General features: G+C 31.6%; 1 protein-coding gene across 1 annotated transcript; it reads right to left on the bottom strand.

Moving 5' to 3' along the window:
• Window positions 1-1,123: 1,123 nt before the first annotated feature.
• LOC139511799 (uncharacterized) lies at window positions 1,124-21,855 on the bottom strand. The gene is made up of 17 exons (XM_071298885.1): window positions 21,735-21,855; window positions 20,720-20,991; window positions 17,602-17,804; window positions 16,696-16,936; window positions 15,532-15,646; window positions 14,384-14,480; window positions 13,764-13,862; window positions 12,705-12,755; window positions 11,946-12,030; window positions 10,980-11,039; window positions 10,152-10,328; window positions 8,390-8,534; window positions 7,852-7,960; window positions 5,158-5,230; window positions 3,936-4,091; window positions 2,142-2,272; window positions 1,124-1,467 (listed from the first exon to the last, which is right to left on the bottom strand). The coding sequence occupies exons 1-17, from the start codon at window positions 21,814-21,816 to the stop codon at window positions 1,146-1,148; spliced, it is 2,418 nt and encodes an 805-aa protein (XP_071154986.1). The 5' UTR covers window positions 21,817-21,855; the 3' UTR covers window positions 1,124-1,145.
• Between the last annotated feature and the right edge of the window lie 363 nt (window positions 21,856-22,218).

Raw genomic sequence — 22,218 nt, 5'->3', positions numbered from 1 at the left:
ATAGTTGTCTCATCGGCATTCATTATTTGTATAGTAATGAACTAGTTATGTTAACCTTTTTTATTTAAAGTATTTAAATGACAAAAGCTATGTTAGAAAAAGGGTGATATTGTCAAAAAACCACTTCATTTGTAATGTCTTTTTGTAACACAGAGTTAGATATAAATGAACAAGACTGAAACACAGTATCAAAAAAAGATAAGAAAGCTGAAGGTACTGATGGTCAGGAAAGGTTTTAATATGTTGTTAATGTGCTTTTGCAGTTTTACACTCTAATATCCATAAGTTTGCAATCTTTGTCGTTGAATTGCCTGCCGTGGTAAAGTTGGTAAACGCATGAATCATTTCAATTAACGGTTATTAATACATTATCAAATTCGGATTTGTTGTTTTAGAATTAATGTTTCGCTGTGTCGTAATGTTTGTTTCCGCGCCAATATTTGTATTTGGTGGCTGTGGACAATTTGACTTAAATGGTGTACTATAATAATGTTTTTGATTATGTGACAATTTTTGTTTCCGGGACAAACTTTGTTTTTGGCGACTGTCAAAAATCTGACTTAAATATACTAATACCCTACTGTCACTCACAGTTGATTTTCGTATGACTTTACTGGGAAATATAATTTTTTTTAAACAAGAATCAATAAAATGGGAATATCACGTTGAACGTCGGATGTATCTTTCCATTATCCCATGATTCCGCATTTAACGTCGGATGTATCTTTCCATTATCCCATGATTCCGCATTTAACGTCGGATGTATCTTTCCATTATTCCATGATTCCGCATTTAACGTCGGATGTATCTTTCCATTATTCCATGATTCCGCATTACAGGTTTATGACTGAATCATAACATCAACCACCATATCAAAAGTTGGAACGAACGATACCAGAGGGACAGTCAAACCTATAGATCGACAATAAAAACTGACAACGCCATGGCTATAAAAGACAAACAGACAAATAGTAGTACACAAGACACAACATAGAAACCTAAAGACTACGCAACACGATCCCACTAAAAACTGGGGGTGATCTCAGGTACTCCGAAGGGTAAGCAGATCATGCTCCGTCGTGTTGCCAATGTTTTCATTATTTAACATTAAAAAGACAAGACAAAGTAGTGAATTTTTAAATGAATTAAAACAATATTGTAATGGAAAAAATCAATAATATAAAACTATTTGTATATAGGCTTGTTCTCCCTGCTTCACTAGTTGGAGGTGTGTTCGAACATACAGATTTCACTACGTCAATGTAAAGGTTGATATTATTGGAGAATGTACATGTCACGGGTTTTAATTTGTCATCTACAATAAAATTCATTGTAATGGTCTCTGAAGATGTCCCATTAATATGTAGATGTAAAGTATCTGGTAAAACCTCTATTTTGGTTATTCTTTGTGGTGACACTGGAACCCATTTGGATTGTTCTCCTAATATATATACTATTTTACCAGATCTACAAAAAACAATAGGCATTGTAGATTGCAAACAAACAGTTCAGCGCCTGCATACGGAGTATATATCTCACAATTAATACGATATTTCCGTGCTTGTATTTCCAATCATGATTTCCTTGATAGTAGATTGATGCTCACAAGGAAGCTACATGTATTAAACCAAAAGTACCAAATGGTGAAGTTGAAATAATCCCTTCGTTTTTACGGACGCCATCACGAGTTGGTTGACCGTTATGGAATAACCGTTTCACAGATAATAACAGATATGTTCCTTACGTTGTAACTACAATCCCTTTCTATTTTCATGAATGTGACCTACCGAATTAGACTATTTATGGGGTTTGTAATAACATGATCAACACGACGGGTGCCACATGTGTAGCAGGATCTGCTTACCCTTCCGGAGCACCTGAGATAACCCCAGCTTTTGGTGGGGTTAGTGTTGCCTAGTCTTTAGTTGTCTATATTGTTTCTTGTGTACTATTATTTGTCGGTTTATCTTTTTCATTATTAGCCATGGCGTTGTTTTTTTTCAATTTAAGAGTTTTATTATTCCTCTGGTATCTCGCCCTTCTCTCAAGTATACCAGCATTCTAAACATTTTATGAAAATATGCTGTTTTAATCATAACTACTACTTGTTTTTCAGATTAAAGTATTTTAATTATACTCACTGTAATAGTATGGGTGTTGAGAAGTAATACAGGCAAAAGTCTACGATCGTGCATCCAGATAGTTGTAATGTATTGTTAGCATCGAAGTTCGACCATTTTAGTGGACTTTGATAAGATACTACTCGTGCATGCTGTAATAATAAGGTATAACAAGTTAAAGAAGTAATCAGGTGCACGAACTTTAGTATGAATAGTGGACAATCATTAGTGATATTTACATGTTACGTAATTGCTTTCATTTGTTTCATAAAACTATTCAATATATAGCAATAACCTGGTCCATTATCTTTAACTGTTAACAATGTGTTTGTAATTGTTTAGTACATTACTAATATCGCAAGAATACTGAATGTATTTACAACATAACTGCATTTTTGATTTAAACTTTCTTGATGAATTTATTTTTGGATTTTCAGTTATAAGACTGAGAGTATATTTTTTTTAAACATACTCGGTTACCGGCGAGATCCATTCTTAAAAAAAAAACTTTATAAAAATTATATGAAGAAACCCCGTAATAAGGAAGACGACGATAGAGGGGAACATTCCTTGATTAATAGCTACAAAGACTGAAATATTTCATCATACCATGCTCATTTATTTTATTTCTTTAATATGCTCTTTTATGTTATCATATTTTATATTTTGTACATTTATGTTTTTAACTTCTTGTTACCTTTGTACACGCATGGCTTTTTTTACCAATTTTATATTAGTAATCGAAGTTGTGGTTTTAATAAAATATTATTTCTGATACCAATGAAGAATGTTGCTTTTAGATAAATGGTTTTGATACAAAAACAACCCTCTATAAATATGATATAAAGTCGTTTATTATTTTAGCTTGATATCGTGTATTCAGTTTTATTACATGCATTGTCGCGTAGAGATCTGTTCGGTGACAGATATTCAACTTATTGAAGAATGTTGTCTTAAATTGTTTATAACATTCAAAATGAAATATTTCAAATTCGAACTTTCAACTTGAAGATATAAAATATTCTTGATTTTGTCTGTAGTATTCTCATTTTCTAACTATTTTAAGAAAATAATCGTGACCATTTTGATTTTTTTTATTGTGAAAAGTAAATATACGCGAGCCAAATCTGTACATTTTTTTCTGTCCAAATCAATTCAGTTTCTTCGTTTTTACATAATTCTTATAGCTATTCATAAATCTATAGATTCTATGTTTTGAGCTTCAGTATGAATATAAAGAGATATTTTGTATACATCAACGGACATTACTCCTATAACACAATAAAACCAGAATAGCAAACTTTTGCAAAGTCATTTTCTTTTGAGCTGCCATTCCTTTTTTGTTTAATGGTATCTTTATTTTATCAACGTTTTTAATGCAATATCAAATCGAATAATGCAGACAGTAGACTGACTTATGTGATTAGATGTATTAAACATGATACATTTTAACTGGCTTCCATTGCTTGGCAAAGTCATTGTATATTAGCTTAAAATAGTAGCGCACGTTTTATTGTTATGAAATAAAAGAGGGACGAAAGATACCAGAGAGAGAGAGAGAGAGTCAAACTCATAGAAAGAAAATAAACTGACACCGCATGGCTAAAAAAAAAAAGGCAAACAGACAAATAATAGTACAGATGTATAACGTTTATATCGTAAAAAGCAACAAATACTGATAAACTTTTCACCTTCATGAATAAGAAAAGATCAATTAGTAGCGTAGTACAATAAGCTGATTAAATCTGCATTTAGCTCTATAACCGGCAACAAGGACAAATTAAAAATAATTACAAGAGAACACCGACTTAATACCTGAAATGACAATCCTGTATCAGAAGGATGTAAGTTATATGATCCAGTCAGATCAGCCACCAGTACTATTCCAAATGTTGCGTTTGGTAGTCCATTGATTGTAGAAAATGTGGACCATACCTCGCCTTGTGGACCATCAGTCATAAGTAAAGCTGCCTACAAAAGCGACACCAAACCAATATAATAACAAATAGTTAGAGTTTTTCACCAACATTTCTTTATCTATACGGAAATCGATACAGTTGAGCATTTTATTATTATTTTGAAGTTGTTGTTAGCCGATATTCGGCTTATCGAGATATTGAGACCGTTAAAAAGTCACATTACACTCTGTATGATTTAAGAAAAATCAGGTTCAAAATTAGACATTTAAGCAATTTCGATGAATTTGTTAACAATTTTAAGATTCATTTCAAAGCACAGATAAAGGATCATTAGCAAAAGTTAACTTTCATGTCAAAAGCATTGTTTATTTCAAATTAGTTTGACTGTTCGTATCAATAAGAACTTTACTCACTTTTGCATTTTAGGGAAAGTTCTTGTGTTGTCATTTGTTTCTTTAAAGGATTTCGTTATAGCTATATGTGTGTAACTAAACAATACTGATTTAACTTCTTAACTGCTGGCAAGTTTTCGTTCTAAAAATCAATTCACTAAAGTTTTTATCTCGAAAAAACTATTATTTTCGTTTATGAGGGGAATCAATTTGCGATTTCTAAGTTACACTGGTTGTTTTAATACTGTTTCAATCAATTTCTAAAAAAAGCGGATGACAATAACTACTACAAACGCACTCCTAATTTAAGATTTATATTTCTATACATAGGTCTACCAACACGTGAACATCATATGGAAAGTGACTGCAATAGTGGTGTTTAAAACAATGTATCCACAGTACATGGATGCTGCACTCGTACTATCATTTTTTATGTTCAGTGGACCGTAAAATTGGAGTAAAAAACTCTATTTTGGCATTAAAATTAGAAAGATCATATCATAATGAACATTTGTAATAAGTTTCAAGTTGATTGGACTTTTACTTCATAAAAAAAAACTACCTTGACCAGGAACTTTAACCACAAGCGGGACAAATGGACGAACGGATAGACGAACGAACGAACGGGCGGACGGAGGAACGAACGGACGGACGTTCAGACCAGAAAACATAATGCCCCGCTACAATCATAGGTTGGGCATAAGAATAGTTCATAGTTATTGCTACCTTGATTATCTGTTTGTCAATAGCTGTGGCAGGTTTTGATGGTTTTAAAATCAAGCCGTCATCATTGCAACACCTTAAATTAACATTAATATTTTATAATTACTATTTATTATTATAGCTTTTCATTAATAATAATGAGTTAATTTTACTGATCTCTACTTGTATTGTTTCATAATATAATTTTGAAAATAAATTGGAAATGTAAAACAAGACTGAACACAGATTACACTTTCGTGCAATAAAAGAGGCAAGCAGAATCATATACAAGTATAGTATACACATACGCTGTAGTATCAGGGTGGATGGTGTATTCTAATATGACGTTCTTTTTAAGCTTTGGGTACAAAGCCATGTTCTAATTCAAATAGAACATGGGCTGCACGTTATTGACGTCACCATTGAAATTGCAACGTCAGATGAATTTTGAACAACGCCAGAGATCAAAATGGACATTTTTGTTGGTGTTGCTCGCTAGGAAATTAAATAAAAACATTCTAAAAGTAAGTTTAAATGTTTCTGTTATTTTTTTATTGATAAACTGCTGATTTTCTATAACGTTTTTGGTTCATGAAATCAAAATGGCGACATTCCGAGCGTCTACTATAGGTCCGCTTCGAAGTGAAAAAGTTCAAATATTCCTATTAGAACCGAAATAATTCTATCCTGCCATGCTCTATGCTCATTTTAACATGGGTAGGCATTATATTTGTAAACATTTAATACCTCGCTAACGCTCGGTATTAAAATATTAACAAATATAATGCCTACCCATGTTAAAATGAGCATAGAGCATGGCAGGATAGAATTATTTCTTAATTAAAAATAAAAAAATGTGAAATTTCTGCTGGCTTTAACATAAAATTTGAAGGAAACACCAGAGTAGATTGTTTCAAAAACTAAGAATTAGTATTGTTTAGTTTAATAACGCATTTGAAGAGTTCATTACGAAGTCGGTCTACATTTAACTTTAAGGACGAAATAATTGGTGCTTATATCACGAAACGTGAGCACGTGTCGCTCACGTTAGACTATGTGCATATTCAAGAAAAGACACTCTCCAACATTATAGAGGGGAATAGCATTCATCACAAATACCTGTGTTGTTGATTTTGATTTGCTAATCGTTTAATCTGTTTAGTTTATCTCTATCGTTTTTTGTTTCTTGCTCAAATCACAAAAGAGGGTTAACAAATACTCAGTTGAGTGCAATCATTCTGATAAAGAGTGACAGTCTACTATCAATATCGGCAAAATTTAATTTGTTAGTAAATCTAGACTTGCTATTCCTTTATGCGATTTCATGTGTCAAGTATTTTTTTCATCATATCAGGCAAAATGCAAAATAAATGTGAAAATCGTTGTATAAGGCAAAATGAAACACATGGTGTAAATCGTCATTAATGGGTAATAAATCCAATTAGGAGTCATTAGACGATAACCTCCATATTGTCTCAATTGTAGTTCATAACGTGCTTATTTAAGTTTCTGGCTATCTACTACTATTTTTTAGATATGAGGCCAAAACACAGATTAGTTGGTTGAAAACGTCATCACAGGGCAATAACTTTAAGAAGGCATTGACTGACGATTTCAACAATGCATCTGTGGCCTTTGGCTGTTTCTTGGTCTTTGGTCGGATTGTTGCCTCTTTGATACACTCCTGATTTCTATTCTCAATTTTATATTTTGAAGAAAGTGTCTTGCTGATGATGTTGACATTTAAACTTTCTCTCTATCTGTTATAATGTTCAAGGGAATAGACAAAAATGACATAAAAAGGGTAAAATGTGTCGATTTGTTTTTTCTCAATCGATTTATGAATTTCGAACAGCGGTATACTACTGTTGCCTTTATTTAAAATTAATAACTCTATTAAGAAATTGTCTGACAATTTTGAAGTATTTTGACAAATGGTAGAGATCAACATTCTGAACTGTTTTGCCCTTGTCAGATTTTCTCTAGTATTCATAATGGTTTTCAAAATAGTAGACAAAACTTGCATGTTACCCTTATGTTCTATTATAAGCCATGGCGGCAATGTTGATAGGTGGGCTGGCCCGGGTCATCGGTCACAGTTTTGAAACTTAATACCCCACCCATTATTGTGGCTAAGAGTGGTTAAATTTGGCCCAGTAGTTTTAGAGGAGAAGTATTTTTTTATAAAAGTTAACGGACGATCGGGCGAGGGCTTTATAGCCAGTCAATTACAAGGTCGTTAAAAACCCACAAGTAAGATTGAAGAGCGACGACGGGAAAAGCTGACTGGGCCCAATAAACCAGGTGAGCTAACAAGTGGTTGGACTTTGATCTAAGTAGATTAAGTGACAGTTGAACAATAGTGATAATAATCGATTTAAATGTTTTGCAACTATAGTTAATTGAATGAAATGGAACTCGTTCAGAAAAAAAATGTTCTGGAATTTTTGGTCCTCAATTGTCTTTAACTTCGTACTTGATATCGCGCGTCATTGATCAGTCTTTTGTAAATAAAACGTGTTTCTGATGTACAGCCTTATAGGCATAGTATCTTAGTTCATTATTTTCGATTTTCTCTAACATCCCCTTGTAATCGCTTCGTCATACTTTTATAATGATTCAGTATTCTTAATATAATTAAATATTTTAAATTTGTATAAAAATTTTCAAACACTACTATCAAAACATTCACATGAATACACTGGCATATTGTTTTACCTCATAAGAACCGTTTTGTTCACCATATTTATTTTATCACCGGGTCCAACTGGTCCCGTACTTAACGTAGATACCACAGACTGAAGAGCCGGGGATGGTTCGTTTTTTCCTGGAAAGTATAATATAAATTAAGATGTAAATATAATTATCCTCCATGTATTCTCTAAAACATACAATAAATATAAAACTTTCAAGCAATGTATTATGATTGGTATCAAAGTCAAGATTTTACTCTAAAACAGGTCATAATACGGCCTTCAAAACAGGGGAAAATCCATTGGCTAAAGTATCTTATAAAAGGCTTCGGAATAATAAAATATGGCTAGTCAACTGTAACACATAAGAATTCTTCATAGAAATGGAAAGTTCACGATAGAAAATATAAAATGTAGTCTTAAAGAGGCATTAGCTACGATTTCGACTTAAACACGATTGTTTTTGTTTCAAGTATTGATAAAAGCGGATTTATATTGTTTCTTGAATGGCGACAGAAGTTTGCCAATGCATGTATAGATAAAAAACAAAACTTTGGACCTACCATTATATCTCGGATTGACACTTTCATTTTTAGAAGTCCAAAATGTGTCTTTATATGGTCTAACATTTAATGCATATGCAAAAATTGATGATATACCAATCTTCCATTGCAAAGGATCCAGTAAATAGTCCTCACTGACTCTAACCTTTATAGATAAAGAAAACATTCTTAAAACTAACTTTAGTCCAAACTCATCATATTTGTGTTCCCATATCTGTTAAAGTCTGTTTGATTTATGCACATATACTCGCGGTGTACACGTATCAATACGGTAAACTGTTGTAAATAAATATAGTTAGATTAATATGTTTCAGTTTACAATCAAAAATTTGCAAATACAGAGGCATAGTACAAGTATAAATACGCTATACTGTTTACTTTAGTTAGATTAAAAGAGGGACGAAAGATACCAAAGGGACAGTCAAACTCATAAATCGAAAGTAAACTGTCAACGCCATGGCTAAAAATGAAACAGACAAACAGATAAATAATAGTACACATGACACAACATAGAAAACTAAAGAATAAACAACACGAACCCCACCAAAAACTAGGGGTGATATCAGGTGCTCCGGAAGGGTAAGCAGATCCTGCTCCATATGTGGCACCCGTCGTTATGCTTATGTGATAACTAATCCTTTAAATAGTCTAATTCGGTAGGTCACATGCATGAAAGGGAAGGGGATTGTAGTAACTACGTAAGGAACATATCCGATATCATTTGTGAAACGGTTATACCATAACATTCAACCAACTCGTGATGGCGTCCGTAAAATTACGAAGGGATGATTTCAACTTCACCATTTGGAACTCTTGGTTTAATAGCTTCCTTGTGAGCAGCAACCCTCTATCAAGAAAATCATCATAGAAAATGTAAGCCCGGGAATATCATATCAATTGGGAGATATATACTCCGTATGCAGGTGCTGCTGGAATGTTGCTACTTAGAAATGGAAAGTTCACAATTGGAAAGCTGAAATCATCTTTTCTGTCGTAAAGTTTTGTTTTCAACCGACCTTCATTGTCAATTTCTAGATGTAAGTCAAGATATGAGACCGACTTAACTGTATCTGTAGTATCCTTTATATCAAGGTCGATGGGATAGATACGTTCCATATAGTCACCAATTTTTGAATTATCTAGTGATGCTTTATTTTACAATAAAAACGCGGTATTGTTTTGTATACTTAAGTATATGAATTATACAGTATTGTGTTTGTGAACATGTTATTAGACAGGAGGGGTGCTTATTTTCTGCACTTTTGCGAGTTTCAAGTAACATTAAAGCTTGTAAAATTCAGTTTTGAAAAAAAGGCTTTTCTGAATTTTGATAGATTTCGAAAATATTAAGAAATTCAAAAAAAAAAACGAGTTTAGGCTAACCAATTGTGTCTTTGGTTTTAAAAAGGTTTCAAATGTTTCTATGCGAGAATTACGAACAATTTGTTAGGTTCATTTGCTACAAAAACAATATAAAAAAATAAATTTAAAAGCTGAATGAAGAGATACGTTTTTTCGTTACCGCTTTTCAAATTAGTTTTGTAGTTTGAAACTGTTAACTAATTGTATATTAGAGAAAACAAATATCGCGAGACATTTTGCAAAATGCACATGACCTTCAACCCTAAGGAAATACGTTTTTTACCAAATCATGTGAATACATGTGTTTAACATTCAATCGATAAGTAATTGTGTATAATGAAATAAAGCACTCATGCTGCTAAACTTCGAAGACTTGAAAATTTCATTAAGTGCTGGATACCTGCGTAACTTGTGGAATAGTTAAAGATTGTAGCGCATGTCTAGGTAATGCCATGCAGTACTGAAGAGATAATCCATTGGTTTTTGCTGCGTTTCCCATTTGTGTTAACCATGTTTCTCCAAGATTAAGGTCCGTCTGCAGCGCACCAGTAAACAATGTTTGTATGTTCAGCCAGTCCTACATATACAAAACAAATAGGACGATGATTTTAGTCGTGTTTCTTTAAAAGAATTTGTTTAATTGACAGTGTTTTTTTTTTAGATCTAGTGATTCATTGAAATGTTTCTTGGTACTCAATAGATAATTTAAAATTCGCCAGTAGATGTTCGCCCAGTACTAAATATACAAAACAAAGATGATTTTAGGTATGTTTTATGCAATATATATATATACATATATGTATTCAAGTCAAACTTGAAAACAACTTTCAAGCCTATGATTGCGTTGGATAAAAACCGCAACTTTTATACGTGTGCATGTAAAACAAATTTTGTTGTAGAGGGGGCTAAATACAGCACAAACAACATTTGCAAAAGGCCAAAAAAGTGAAAAAGTATATTTCAACAAAACGCATATATATATATATTGACAATTGATATTGTTTGTATCTTATAGTCGTTGATATGTTTTAACCTCCAAAAAATTGATTGCACAGTGTTCCTCTGATTTTTGTCATGAATTCATATACTAAACCCCCTTTTTGTTTTAATAAAAACTATTATGGATGCAATTACATGAAATAGCAAATCATGCTTTTATTTCATTTTTTATTATCAAAATATTAATATTAACTAAAGAATGATATAATGATACAAATATATATATAACCTGTTCGTAAAGTATAAGTCCCCATTCAGTTCCATTTGATAATAAATCATTCCAGAATGCCTGAAGATAGAATGATAAGTGAAAATATGCAATTAGAGTGACAGCTTAATTATTATTTACATGATTTACTTATTAGTTTTACTTGGAATTGACCTAGTTTTCACTGTGAGTACTTTTATATCTCCTTCTGACAACTGTTTTTATGTTGTGTTATTTGTTTGGTACCAATTGTTTCAGGTTAGCCAATAGCAACGGATTTTTAAATTTTGTGCTTATAATTGGTTGTTACATTACTAAACAAGATTAGGGGAATGATTGAGAGCTATTGAATATTTTTAAACCGCCGCGTTCTTCATGAGCTTGTAACCTCTAGTACAGGGGCAATCGTTGGTGCCTTATCGTCATATTAGTTTCTGTAAATTGTGTTGTTATATATTAAGTGGTGACAACATCTTCTTTTTTTATAATTGCCAACATTTTTATATTATGAGTATTTTTCAAGTGTTTTTCAAGCGGAAAATGTTCCCTCTTTTCTTTTTTGTGGTTTTCTTTTTTTAAGAGATAATTTCTTTTTTGCTTATTTGCTTGAGCGTTGCTGTATAAATAGAAAAAAAAAACAACAACGTTTTCCTTAAGCTTTCTTAAGTATTCTTTTCGACATTGACAACTTTGAAAAGTGTGGGTTTCACCATATATACATCAAGCTCTAAAATACAGCAAGATACCAAGATATGGAGAGAAATCAAAAAAGGAAAATACCATACATAATATATAATATTGAAAACATAAAGAGAGAAAAATATATTCCAACTTTTGTCTTGTACCTACATCATGTACATGGATGACACATTTACACGTGCACCGTTCAAAATTATAATAAAAGGATTCTATGTCGATTTTTTTCAAATATATTCTTTGTTTTGTTGCATGTACTATCATTGGCTAGTTATATCTGTGTGTACTTACCTGATCGTTAGGTAGTGACAGTATGTATTCTTTAACAAATTTATAATCACCTCCATTTTGTTCAGCATACACTGTCTCGTTTGACCTGTAGGGGTAGGATTGATAAGATATAAAAATACTCAATAGTAAAAGTAAAACCTAAAAAGTAAAACAACAAAAATACCGAACTCCGAAGATAATTCAAAACGGAAAGGCAGTAATTATAATCAAATGGCAAAACCAAACGCTCAAAAACATCAAACGAATGCTTCTGACTTGGTACAGACATTTTTCACATTGGAATAAACCTGGTTTTATAGCTAGCTAAACCTCTTAATTGCATGACATTTGTTATTGTAATCGGAGGTTAGTTGTCCTACATTTGATGTCATTTTTTAAATTACGAATGTGTACATTCACATCTAAACCAAAATAGGCAGTACTGAAGTTTCATCAAAGATACCAGGCTTGTACTTTCGTATGTCTGACGCGAGATTCGTCTACATCAGTGGCACTAGTATTAAAACAATGAGAGAGAAAAATAAATACGAAGGTAGTCTAACTACGGCTTTCTTGGGGTACAGAAATTTTAGAGTTTCGAAAACTTCAACATTTAATAGTGTTCATTTAATACATATTATTGATTGATATAATTGATATTGATGCCAACAGTATAACACTGCTATTTCATGCCAATAATTAAAACAGTTGAAAACTAAATAATTGTTGAAGTAGTTAATATATTTCCAGTTTTAAGCTCAGCTTTTGAAGTATAGTTACCAATATCTGTTGTGGGCGGCAATAGGCCAGTTTGTCGCAAGAGTCAGATTTCTGGAAATAAATCATGATGTAAAGCTACATAAAAGAAGGCATTAAACCCGTTAATCACAACTACAAGAGTTCAGTAAGCTTAGTCTAAGTCGAAAACAAAATCAAAATAATCAAAACAACCAGTTAATTTAGGAAATTCTAAATTCAAAAGATCAAGAAAAAAATGTGTGCACTTCTGCAATAAAAATAATCGCGGTTAAATACTCGAATGACTGAATTTGAATGCTACTTCGAAATAACCAAAGTTTAGATAATTTAAAGTTTGCTTCTAAATAGGAGGAATTTAAATATCAAATCAAAATAAAAGTAAGTTTTAAGATCTTCAATGTTTTGTTTCCGTTTCGATATCGTTGTTACATTTGTGTAAGTTGCCTGTGAAACGTTTTTATGCTGGTCAATCTAATTTTTATCTTTTTCTTTTAAATATTTTTATTTTGTAAGCTCTTTTGCAAATTGGTGGTAGACTGAACTGAGAAGATGATTTCATTGAGGATAGAGAGTGTGATTGCGCAAGAGGTTAAAACAATGACTTTTAATTAGTGTTTGATAAATTTGGCCTAGCATTCTCATAAGAACAAACTTTTTGGGACTGGCAGGCTCTGAGTTATATAAATACAACGTTTATCGATACCAAATTTCATCTAAATATACTTCATGTGGGCTACCTAATTATCTTATTTTTATTCACATGTGTTTGTCTTGAATATGTATGTTCTATATGTTACTCTGTGTTAATGATTCATCAATCAATTGTCTTGGTCAGTAAATATGGAATTTGCATTTAAAGCAAAAGTACAATGTAAATCAAATCATTTTTCTGTAAAAAGCATGAAAAATCTTTAAATAAAGAAAATATTCAAGTATTTTACTTTTATACCTAGACAGATAACTTCCATTTATGTTGTCTGCTTCAAATCTTTAAAATCTCTTCTGCAATATTTAACACCAGTTTTTTGAATCTTAATATCGTTTACAAATATGTACAAAAGTTCATACCAGATAGTTTACCTCAAACCGTTCGGAAAAACTTCTGGTCGGGCGGTCCATTCCTTTAATGCCTCAAAATTCTTACTTTTATAATACCACCAAGAATCAAGCTGAAGATACCTGAATAAGTATTGAGCAAAAACAAAATGCGTATATGTTGCATAGATCAAATGTTTTACTGCACTTTGCAGCACAACTGCATGCATATAAAATATGCATTTTAAAAAGATCACTCGCAATATTTTTTCTTTGCAATGTATGTGGTTAAAAGGCCTGTTCAAAGATTATCTATAATGTTAAAATTTATAACGATTGTCTACTTATTTTCGTTTTTTATTGGTTTGTTTTAATTTTGATATCTTTTCTTTCATTTTTATAGTGTACCGTAATTTAAAATGGGTTATTTAAAAAAAAAAATTAATATGCAGTACTTTTTTATTTACATCTGTTCTTTTTCACCAGTTCAATACTTCGTGTTCTTATATGATACGTATTTTCTTGTGAGTTTTATTTAAGGAAACACAAACACTGGAATTAGGTCATTTTTTTAACGATTAGATACATGTTTGAGATACACTCGTATTAAAGTTTTTTTTATTTAAAATATGTTTCTAGCTTTGCATTTGGATTCATTAACTTACCTATAAGGAATATGTTGCTCCACGGAATTCTGTTTCACATCCAACATAGTCTGTTCATATGTTTTATTTTTCTCTGGATTGTAGTAATAAAAAGCACCTGTAATTTAATTAAGATATTTTTTTTTTAAGTATTAAATTTCCACTAATTTCTTCAAGAAAGTTGACTCAAAATTCGGATGTGCGATAGTATAACATGTATAATACAACCTCCAAAACACAGAAAATTCACAAAACATTTGTTTTAAATTAACTCTCTACAAACCTTCACCAAACGAAAATTAAGTTTTGTATGTTTGAATCAATTTAAAAATGGACAAACTTTCCTTTCTTTCATTTTAATTTCAGACACGCAGCTTAAATCTAGTTTTGGATATCAGCGTACTAATGAAGATCAATTATGACTTTAGATGTTTCTTTAAACAATTTGAATATTTAATTTTGTTTTTAGTTATTAAGCAGTGGACAGAATAATCAAGAGTAATAACAGCTAAATAAAAACAGTACATTTAAATACAAAGCCGTAGTTTTTTTTTGTTAAAACTTTTGCAATATGAAAGATATTTTAACATATTTGGGTTCAAATGAAACATGACTAAATAAATTTATCTAAAATTAATCCGCGTCACAAACCAAAACTGAGGGAAACACATCAACTATGCGAAGAAATCAACGGACCAACAGAAACACTGAACTGCTACAAAAACTAACGCTAACATATATAGAAACGGACTATTTGATAACAACTACCATATTCCTGACTTGATACAGGACGTGTAAAGAAAAATGATGGATTGAACTTGGTTTTATGGCGAGCTAGCTAAACCCCCGCATACATGACAATAAAAAACGTCCATAAAATGACAACATTACGTGGCAGAAATACAATACAAATAAATTCAAGAACACCCAGGACAGAGAAACACATAACTGACTATTATAGTAATTGTAGTACATTTCAAGATGTAAACCACAGAATAACAACGAACAACTGAAATTAATTTACGACAGTACACAAGTACAGCACAATAGAATAATGAGCTGTGCATCAATGGAATGCAACAACGCCACAAAAACAATTTTTATCCTAAATATTATCAAACAATTAAAGCTAAGCTGCTACATTTAATAGAATAAAACTGAACATATACCGTTATCTGTCCAGTATCCCAAGTAATGAATTGTTCTGTCTTTTCCAATTGCTGAGTTTCTTTGTACATCCGTTGAGTAGAACTTTCTCAGAATGGCACCGTAAGTCTCAAATGCCTACAAAACGGTGATCGAATGATTATATTAAATTGAATGTTTACAAAATACATACAAACGTTTAACTAAATTTATTATCATATCTTACGTATATGTCACCAAAAAAAAAGATATGTTGTGAAGCTTTGAAAAAGGTTGTTAATCATGTCTTTAATTTTGATTAGGTTACTATAATTGTTAATTTAAAATAACATCTAAAATGTCCAAAATGCATTATACATATACAAGTCACAAACCTGAACGTTGCAACGTTAGGAGCTGTATTCGCCTAAAGGTTACTTCACCTATGGTAGTTGAAAGCTAAATTACATATTGATTTCTTAAAACTTATGGACGGATTATTTTAAATAATAGAATAGAGAATGAGACCAGGGAATGTGTCAAAGAGACAAAAATCCGAAACAAGGACAGAAAACAGTCACCGGACACCAAAGGGTCTTCGACACACATAGAGAATCATGCATATGGAAGAGGGCTTCAGCTTGCCTCTCAACAAAAATGTGTACTCGTTTAACGAAAATTGATATCACACTTAATTTCGAAACATAAGGTGTGTAAATGAACAAATATATAAAAAAACAAAAACATTCAAGACTTAAAAAGACTAAATATAATGAATTGGGACACATAAACGTATGTGTAATAAATTATGCTAGTACTGAAGTATTGACTTACTGATCAGCTACTGATACATACTAGGACTAATATTATTATGATGGAATATTAGCATCTATATAAAAAATGAGTGGAAACAGAAAAGACTATATGAAAATCAACTTTGTCTGAGCGAGTTTGAACCTTATCAATAAAGAAAAATTTTAACGAAGTATATTAAATAAATCAGGTCTCTTCCGAAGCACTCATGATACTACCACGAGTTTTAAATACTCTTCCAACAGCAGAATTGGTACAAAACTAGTTAACTAAATAATCGGTTTGAAAATTGCACTAATCTCAAGCGCTTTTTGTGTTTACAGTTTTTAGAAGGTACATACTGTAGAAATCCATTTTATTGGTTACGAAGGATTAGAATAAGTTTGAATACTTACTTTGTTAATTCCAGAACCTGTGATGACTATCGTGCTTGAAGTATAATCCGCCGGTACCTCATTTATCCCTCCCATAATTCCCCAACTAAGACGAGGGCTCGGCCCAGACTCATACCATAAAGATGTAGTCATAAATTTCGTAAATGGTGCTATCAGTAAAGTGTTACCGGTTTCATCAAATAAAGCTAAAGGTCCACTTCGCATGCCATCTGCTATCACGCCTATATCCGAATCACTAAACCTGACGAATAGAACATATAAACGGGATATTTGTGAAAGAAAATTACTTCTTTTGCTTTTAATTTTGTTACATTTTGTTCATTTGTTTGTTTGTTTTGTATTTATTTCTGTCAAAGTTTTAGTCTTGTATATTTTTGTATTTTGTTCAATTCACCACAATACAAAATATGGCCAGGATTCATATAATAGTTAAAGAGAGGCGAATGATGCCAAAGGGACATTACAACTCATAAGCAGGGTAAACACCTGACAATGCCATGCCAAAAGTAGCAAGAGATTAACAACAGTATACAAAACACTATATAAAAATCCATAGACTGAACAACACGATTAACAACAACAACAATGTTACAAGCGTCTGATAATTTTTAAACACATTAAAGACAAGGCATTTTTTAAAAGTTTTTAAATATTTATCTTAACGGGTACTGTCGTGTAGTTGGTTTTAAAAGCATATATTTGGGGTACATGTAGATATACGTAATATACGTCCACTAGACAGCAAATTATCTCTTTATTTGAGAGCACAATGCTTTTTAAATCGCTATTCTTAACGCATTTAGTCTCGTACTTAACCAAATAAGGCTTGTTTACAGTAGAAAACATATGCCGTATACAACATTAAGGATTACCATAATTGTGCTATATGAAGTATACATATCTTACCGTCCTGTCGACTTTGCGAAGTCACCAAACATTTTCCCACCAAGACTGAGAAAACCAAGTTTTGTCTTGCTTGATTGTTGAACTAGGAACGATGGAAACCCTGATATAGTTTCATTGAAACAGGTTCCAAGGTAAGGAACAGGAGGGTATTTTGGCGGTGGACATACACTGTTCTTTGTTTTCATGGTTTTCGTCAGGTACTTCTGCATTAAAACAGATCCTAATATTATAAGATACCAAATGTTATAAAACTATAAAAGCGGTACAATGATATTCTTTTGAATGATAGTGAAATTCTAATTCGGTTTTGATTACATCTAATTTCAAATGAAATTCAAATATTGTGCATTTATCTAAAACATGTACCACGCAAGACCTACTTCGATATACACTATAGAGAATAATTAATGCAATATCTATCATCGTAAATTCATCTGATAGAATGTTATAACAAAAGTTAATTTAGTTCTCCATTTCTTCTATTTCTGAAGTAGTTTTCCATTACCTGATAATGAGTTAACTGTTGTCGATACTTAATTACTACATGTATACTCTTGCGAGTTGGCGGAATGCATCAAAATAGTAAATAAGAGGCTTTCAAGAGCCTGAATAGCTCACCTGTTATTTGTTTGCTTAAATCTTTCATCAATGATCATTGTTGCTTTTCAATATGTATTAATGAGTGGTTTAAAAATGCCATGTGTCATATTCTATTCAAAAGCTAATAAATGCATTTACCCATATGTTCTTTTTTAGCCATAGTGTCTATATTTATTAACATACAAAGAAATGAAATACAAATGTTATACTAGATTCATATGAGAAGATTTCTAAGGTGAATAAAACATAAACAACTTGTGTAAAACTGTAATTAAAGGGCAATAACTTCTTGAGGGGTCAATTTACAGTTTTTGTCACATAAATATTTTATTTGTAGATCTTACTTTGCTGAACATTTTTGCTGTTTACGTACAGTTTATCTTTATCTTCAATAATATTTAAGATAATAACCAAAAATTGCAAAAACTTCCTTACAACTACCAATTTAGTGGCAGCAACCCAGCTATGGTTGTTCGATTCGTCTGAAATATTCAACGCTGATAGATCTTGACCAATTGAAAATACTACCCCATGTCAAATTTGCTCTAAATGCTTTAGTTTCTGAGATATAAGCCAAAAACTGCATTTGACCCTATGTTCTATTTTTATCAGATTTGATTTCGTTCAAAGTAATCAGTACGATATTTTACGTTTGAAGTTAGATTCATAACAAACCTGACATAGTTTTATAATATAGTTAATTGCTACCTCAGTTTTATATTAATAAGAATTAAAATGTGCTTTGTTATTAAATGCAATATCAGTATTTAGTTCAAATATATAATCTTAAATTAATCCTAATTCTATCTTATTCATTCTTATGTGACGTCATTTTTCATTTTTTGATGCTCTGTTTTACTAATTCAAATGACGTCATTTTTTCGTCATTTTTCAGTTTCAAATAGGACGTCACTTGGCGTAGAGGTTTAAACGTATTCGGATGTGTCTACTTTTGTGTTTCAAATGTCTGGTTATGTAAATGTATTTCAGTTGTTTCCTGTAATTAGTTAATACTTCAGCTTTATCATGTACATCTTTTGTATATTCATTTTATTAAATTTACTGTTTGCAAAAGTATAAATTACTCTAAATTATAGGGATTTTCTGGTAACTTAACAGAAAACCCTTGCCGTTTTTGGCACAACCTTTTTGATCTTTTGGTTCTCGATGCTGTTCAACTTTGTACTCGTTTCGGCTTTCAAACTTTTGTATCTGTGCGTCACACATAGGTCTTGTGTGGACAAAATACACTTTTGGCGTATTAAAATTTTGAACTTGTTGCCTTTTGTTGGCTGTTGTTCGTGTGATTCTTTGTCAATTGTGTTCTCCAATTTATTTATATTGTAGTCCTGTGTTGTCATTTTGATGTTATATTTCACATGGCCATAAAAGTGCGAGGTTTGGCATGCCACAAAACCAGGTTCAACCCACCATTTTTTCCTTTAAAAATGCCCTGTACCAAGTCAGGAATATGGTCATTGTTATATTATAGTTCGTTTCTGTGTGTATTACATTATAACGTTGTGTCGTTTGTTTTCTCTTATTTTTTAGTGTAAATTCACATTGCGATAAGACGTGTCACGGTACTTGTCTATCCCAAATTCATGTATTTGGTTTTGATGTTATATATATATGTTATATTTGTTATTCTCGTGGGATTTTGTCTATGTGTGTTACATTTTAGTGTTATGTCGTTGTTCTCCTCTTATATTTAATGCGTTTCCCTCGGTTTTAGTTTGTTATCCCGATTTTGTTTTTTGTCCATGGATTTATGAGTTTTGAACAGCGGTATACTACTGTTGCCTTTATTTAGCCATGGCGGCAATGTTTGTTGATGGATCAAAAATTCGAATACAATTCATAAACTAGATTCCTATAGGAACATTCATTTAAAGTTAAGAAGTATTAGGCACAATAATTTCAGAAAAGAATTTTTAATGTTAGCAAACTTGATAAACAAATTGTGTAAAATGGTTTTGTAAACGGCAATAACTCCTTAAGGGGTCAATTTAAAAATTAAATTTTGATCATGTGAACTTTTTTGTTGATCCTACTTTGTTGAACAAGTATTCAAGATACATGTAATAACAAAACACTGCAAAATTTCTTTAAAACAACCAATTTAGTGGCAGCAACCCAACAATGGGTAGTTCGATTCGTTTTAAAATTTCAGGGCTGATAGATCATGACCAATTGAACAAAATTACCCCTCATCAGATTTGTTTAAAAATCTTTAGTTTTTGATATATAAAAACCGGTGAGCTAAAACTAAATGTATTCTAAATTCTGCGCAGTTGTCTGTTTTTGATAGGAAACATTGAAAATAAACCCACTGCAAACAAGAACCTCCTAAATGAGAATGGATTGCATGTTTGACTAAAACCATCGATTCGTTATTTTAGATGTCACGACAAAAAAGTTGGAAGAAACTACCATAAAAGTAACCAATAAATGAATATGATTGATTTTTTAACGCAGTTTGGTCAAAATATTATGTTGAGAGAGAAATTATCCAAACCTGTTCAAATATGACATATGGTTGAGGAGAATAGTCTTTAATTGTAACCATCATTTGGCCTGATGAGGCTGTATACTGGAACTTATATCCGATGAAATCACCCACTCTGTCTGCTCCATGATATGTAGTAAGTTGTGTTGTAAGGTTCAATGATCCATCTTCGTTGGAATACTTTGTACCATTCTCATTGAAGAATGTTGGTGCATTCTGTAACCAAGTTACGCCATTGACTTGTAAAGCATACCCACCAGTATCTGTCACGTTCACTGTAACTAAAATAAGATATAGAATAGTATGTAGATATCCATTGGTAGACACTAGGCAGAAAAGATCAGGGATCTATGTTCATATGAACACTTTCCTGTAATACATGCAATTTTATAACGGTCGACCGGGATGAAGAGTGCGAATTTTAAATCCAACTTGAAAACCATAGCCTTTTATAATGGGACAGAAATGTGTCTTTGCAACGAGCCAAATAAGGATCTCTCAAGGAATTCTTACAAGTGAATACAAATCTATACATTTTGCACTGCAAAACTAACGCCCCACTACTTTGACCATTTCGTATAAGCCTCTTTAGATTTGAATATTTAATAATGCATGAACAAAAGAATAGATGTGGTAAACGCCAAAAGACAAGCACAAAAAATAACCAAAATAACTTCAGACATGATGTCTCAAGACACTTTGTGCAAAAACTTTTTTCTGTAAGCCCTCGTGTTAAAGTTAAATCTAGACAAAGGTATACTAATTGTTCAATGTTATGGTTACCTGTACTTGTTTCTATTTTTGACGTTTAATTATTATGGATTTCATTGGAAATTATACTACATCTTCCGATTTTCATATTGAACGCAGTAAATATTGAATTACTTCTTTGTACAATTAAGGAGATATTATCATATTTACCTGAAATGCATATCTATAAACATTGTCTCTCCGTTATCTTTAAAAAAAATATCAAAACGGAGCTTCAATCTTATGTATTTTTACCCAAAAAAGTGATACTTACAGTTTGTTGATGTGCAATAAACAGAGTATATTTGCTGAATCAAGTAAGCTAGACAAAATAACCATGTAGCAGTAACATGCATGTTTGTAATTCAAGTTTTACATTTTATTATCAAAATATGATAGTGAGTTGATAAGATGAAATACTTACTATCATATCAGTAATATTTTATTAGTAAATAATTGAACACAATACCTGTTATAGATTGTAAATTAAAACCTATGGAAAGGTAATGTCGCCATAGTTCTAGGCATGCCTTTTCTTAATCGCATTTTGCCCTGAAGTTCATGGTTTTTTTTATACACTCATGTAAATATACTGTTATAAACTAGTCAACTTTACGGTATGAGTTTTCTCATTCTTGGAGGCCATATTGGTTTCTATAATTCCGTACATCTACTTCACTCAACTCTTAGACTTGTGTATTATTAGTAACAGAGTGAGCTAGTGACTTAATACGATATATATTGGGTCAGTAAATTCC

Source organism: Mytilus edulis, chromosome 2, assembly GCF_963676685.1.
Source record: "Mytilus edulis chromosome 2, xbMytEdul2.2, whole genome shotgun sequence".
Classification (NCBI taxonomy): domain Eukaryota; kingdom Metazoa; phylum Mollusca; class Bivalvia; order Mytilida; family Mytilidae; genus Mytilus; species Mytilus edulis.
This window is presented reverse-complemented; position numbering and strand designations above follow the sequence as displayed.

Bases quoted from the DNA above. Each gene is read 5' to 3' on its own strand.
- LOC139511799 (XM_071298885.1), bottom strand. From the start codon at position 21,816: ATGCATGTTACTGCTACATGGTTATTTTGTCTAGCTTACTTGATTCAG. The intron at 12,031-12,704 runs GTAACTATACTT...CTACCCCTACAG, and splicing joins GCCGCCCACAACAGATATTG to GTCAAACGAGACAGTGTATG. The intron at 11,040-11,945 runs GTAAGTACACAC...TTCTATCTTCAG, and splicing joins TGTCACTACCTAACGATCAG to GCATTCTGGAATGATTTATT.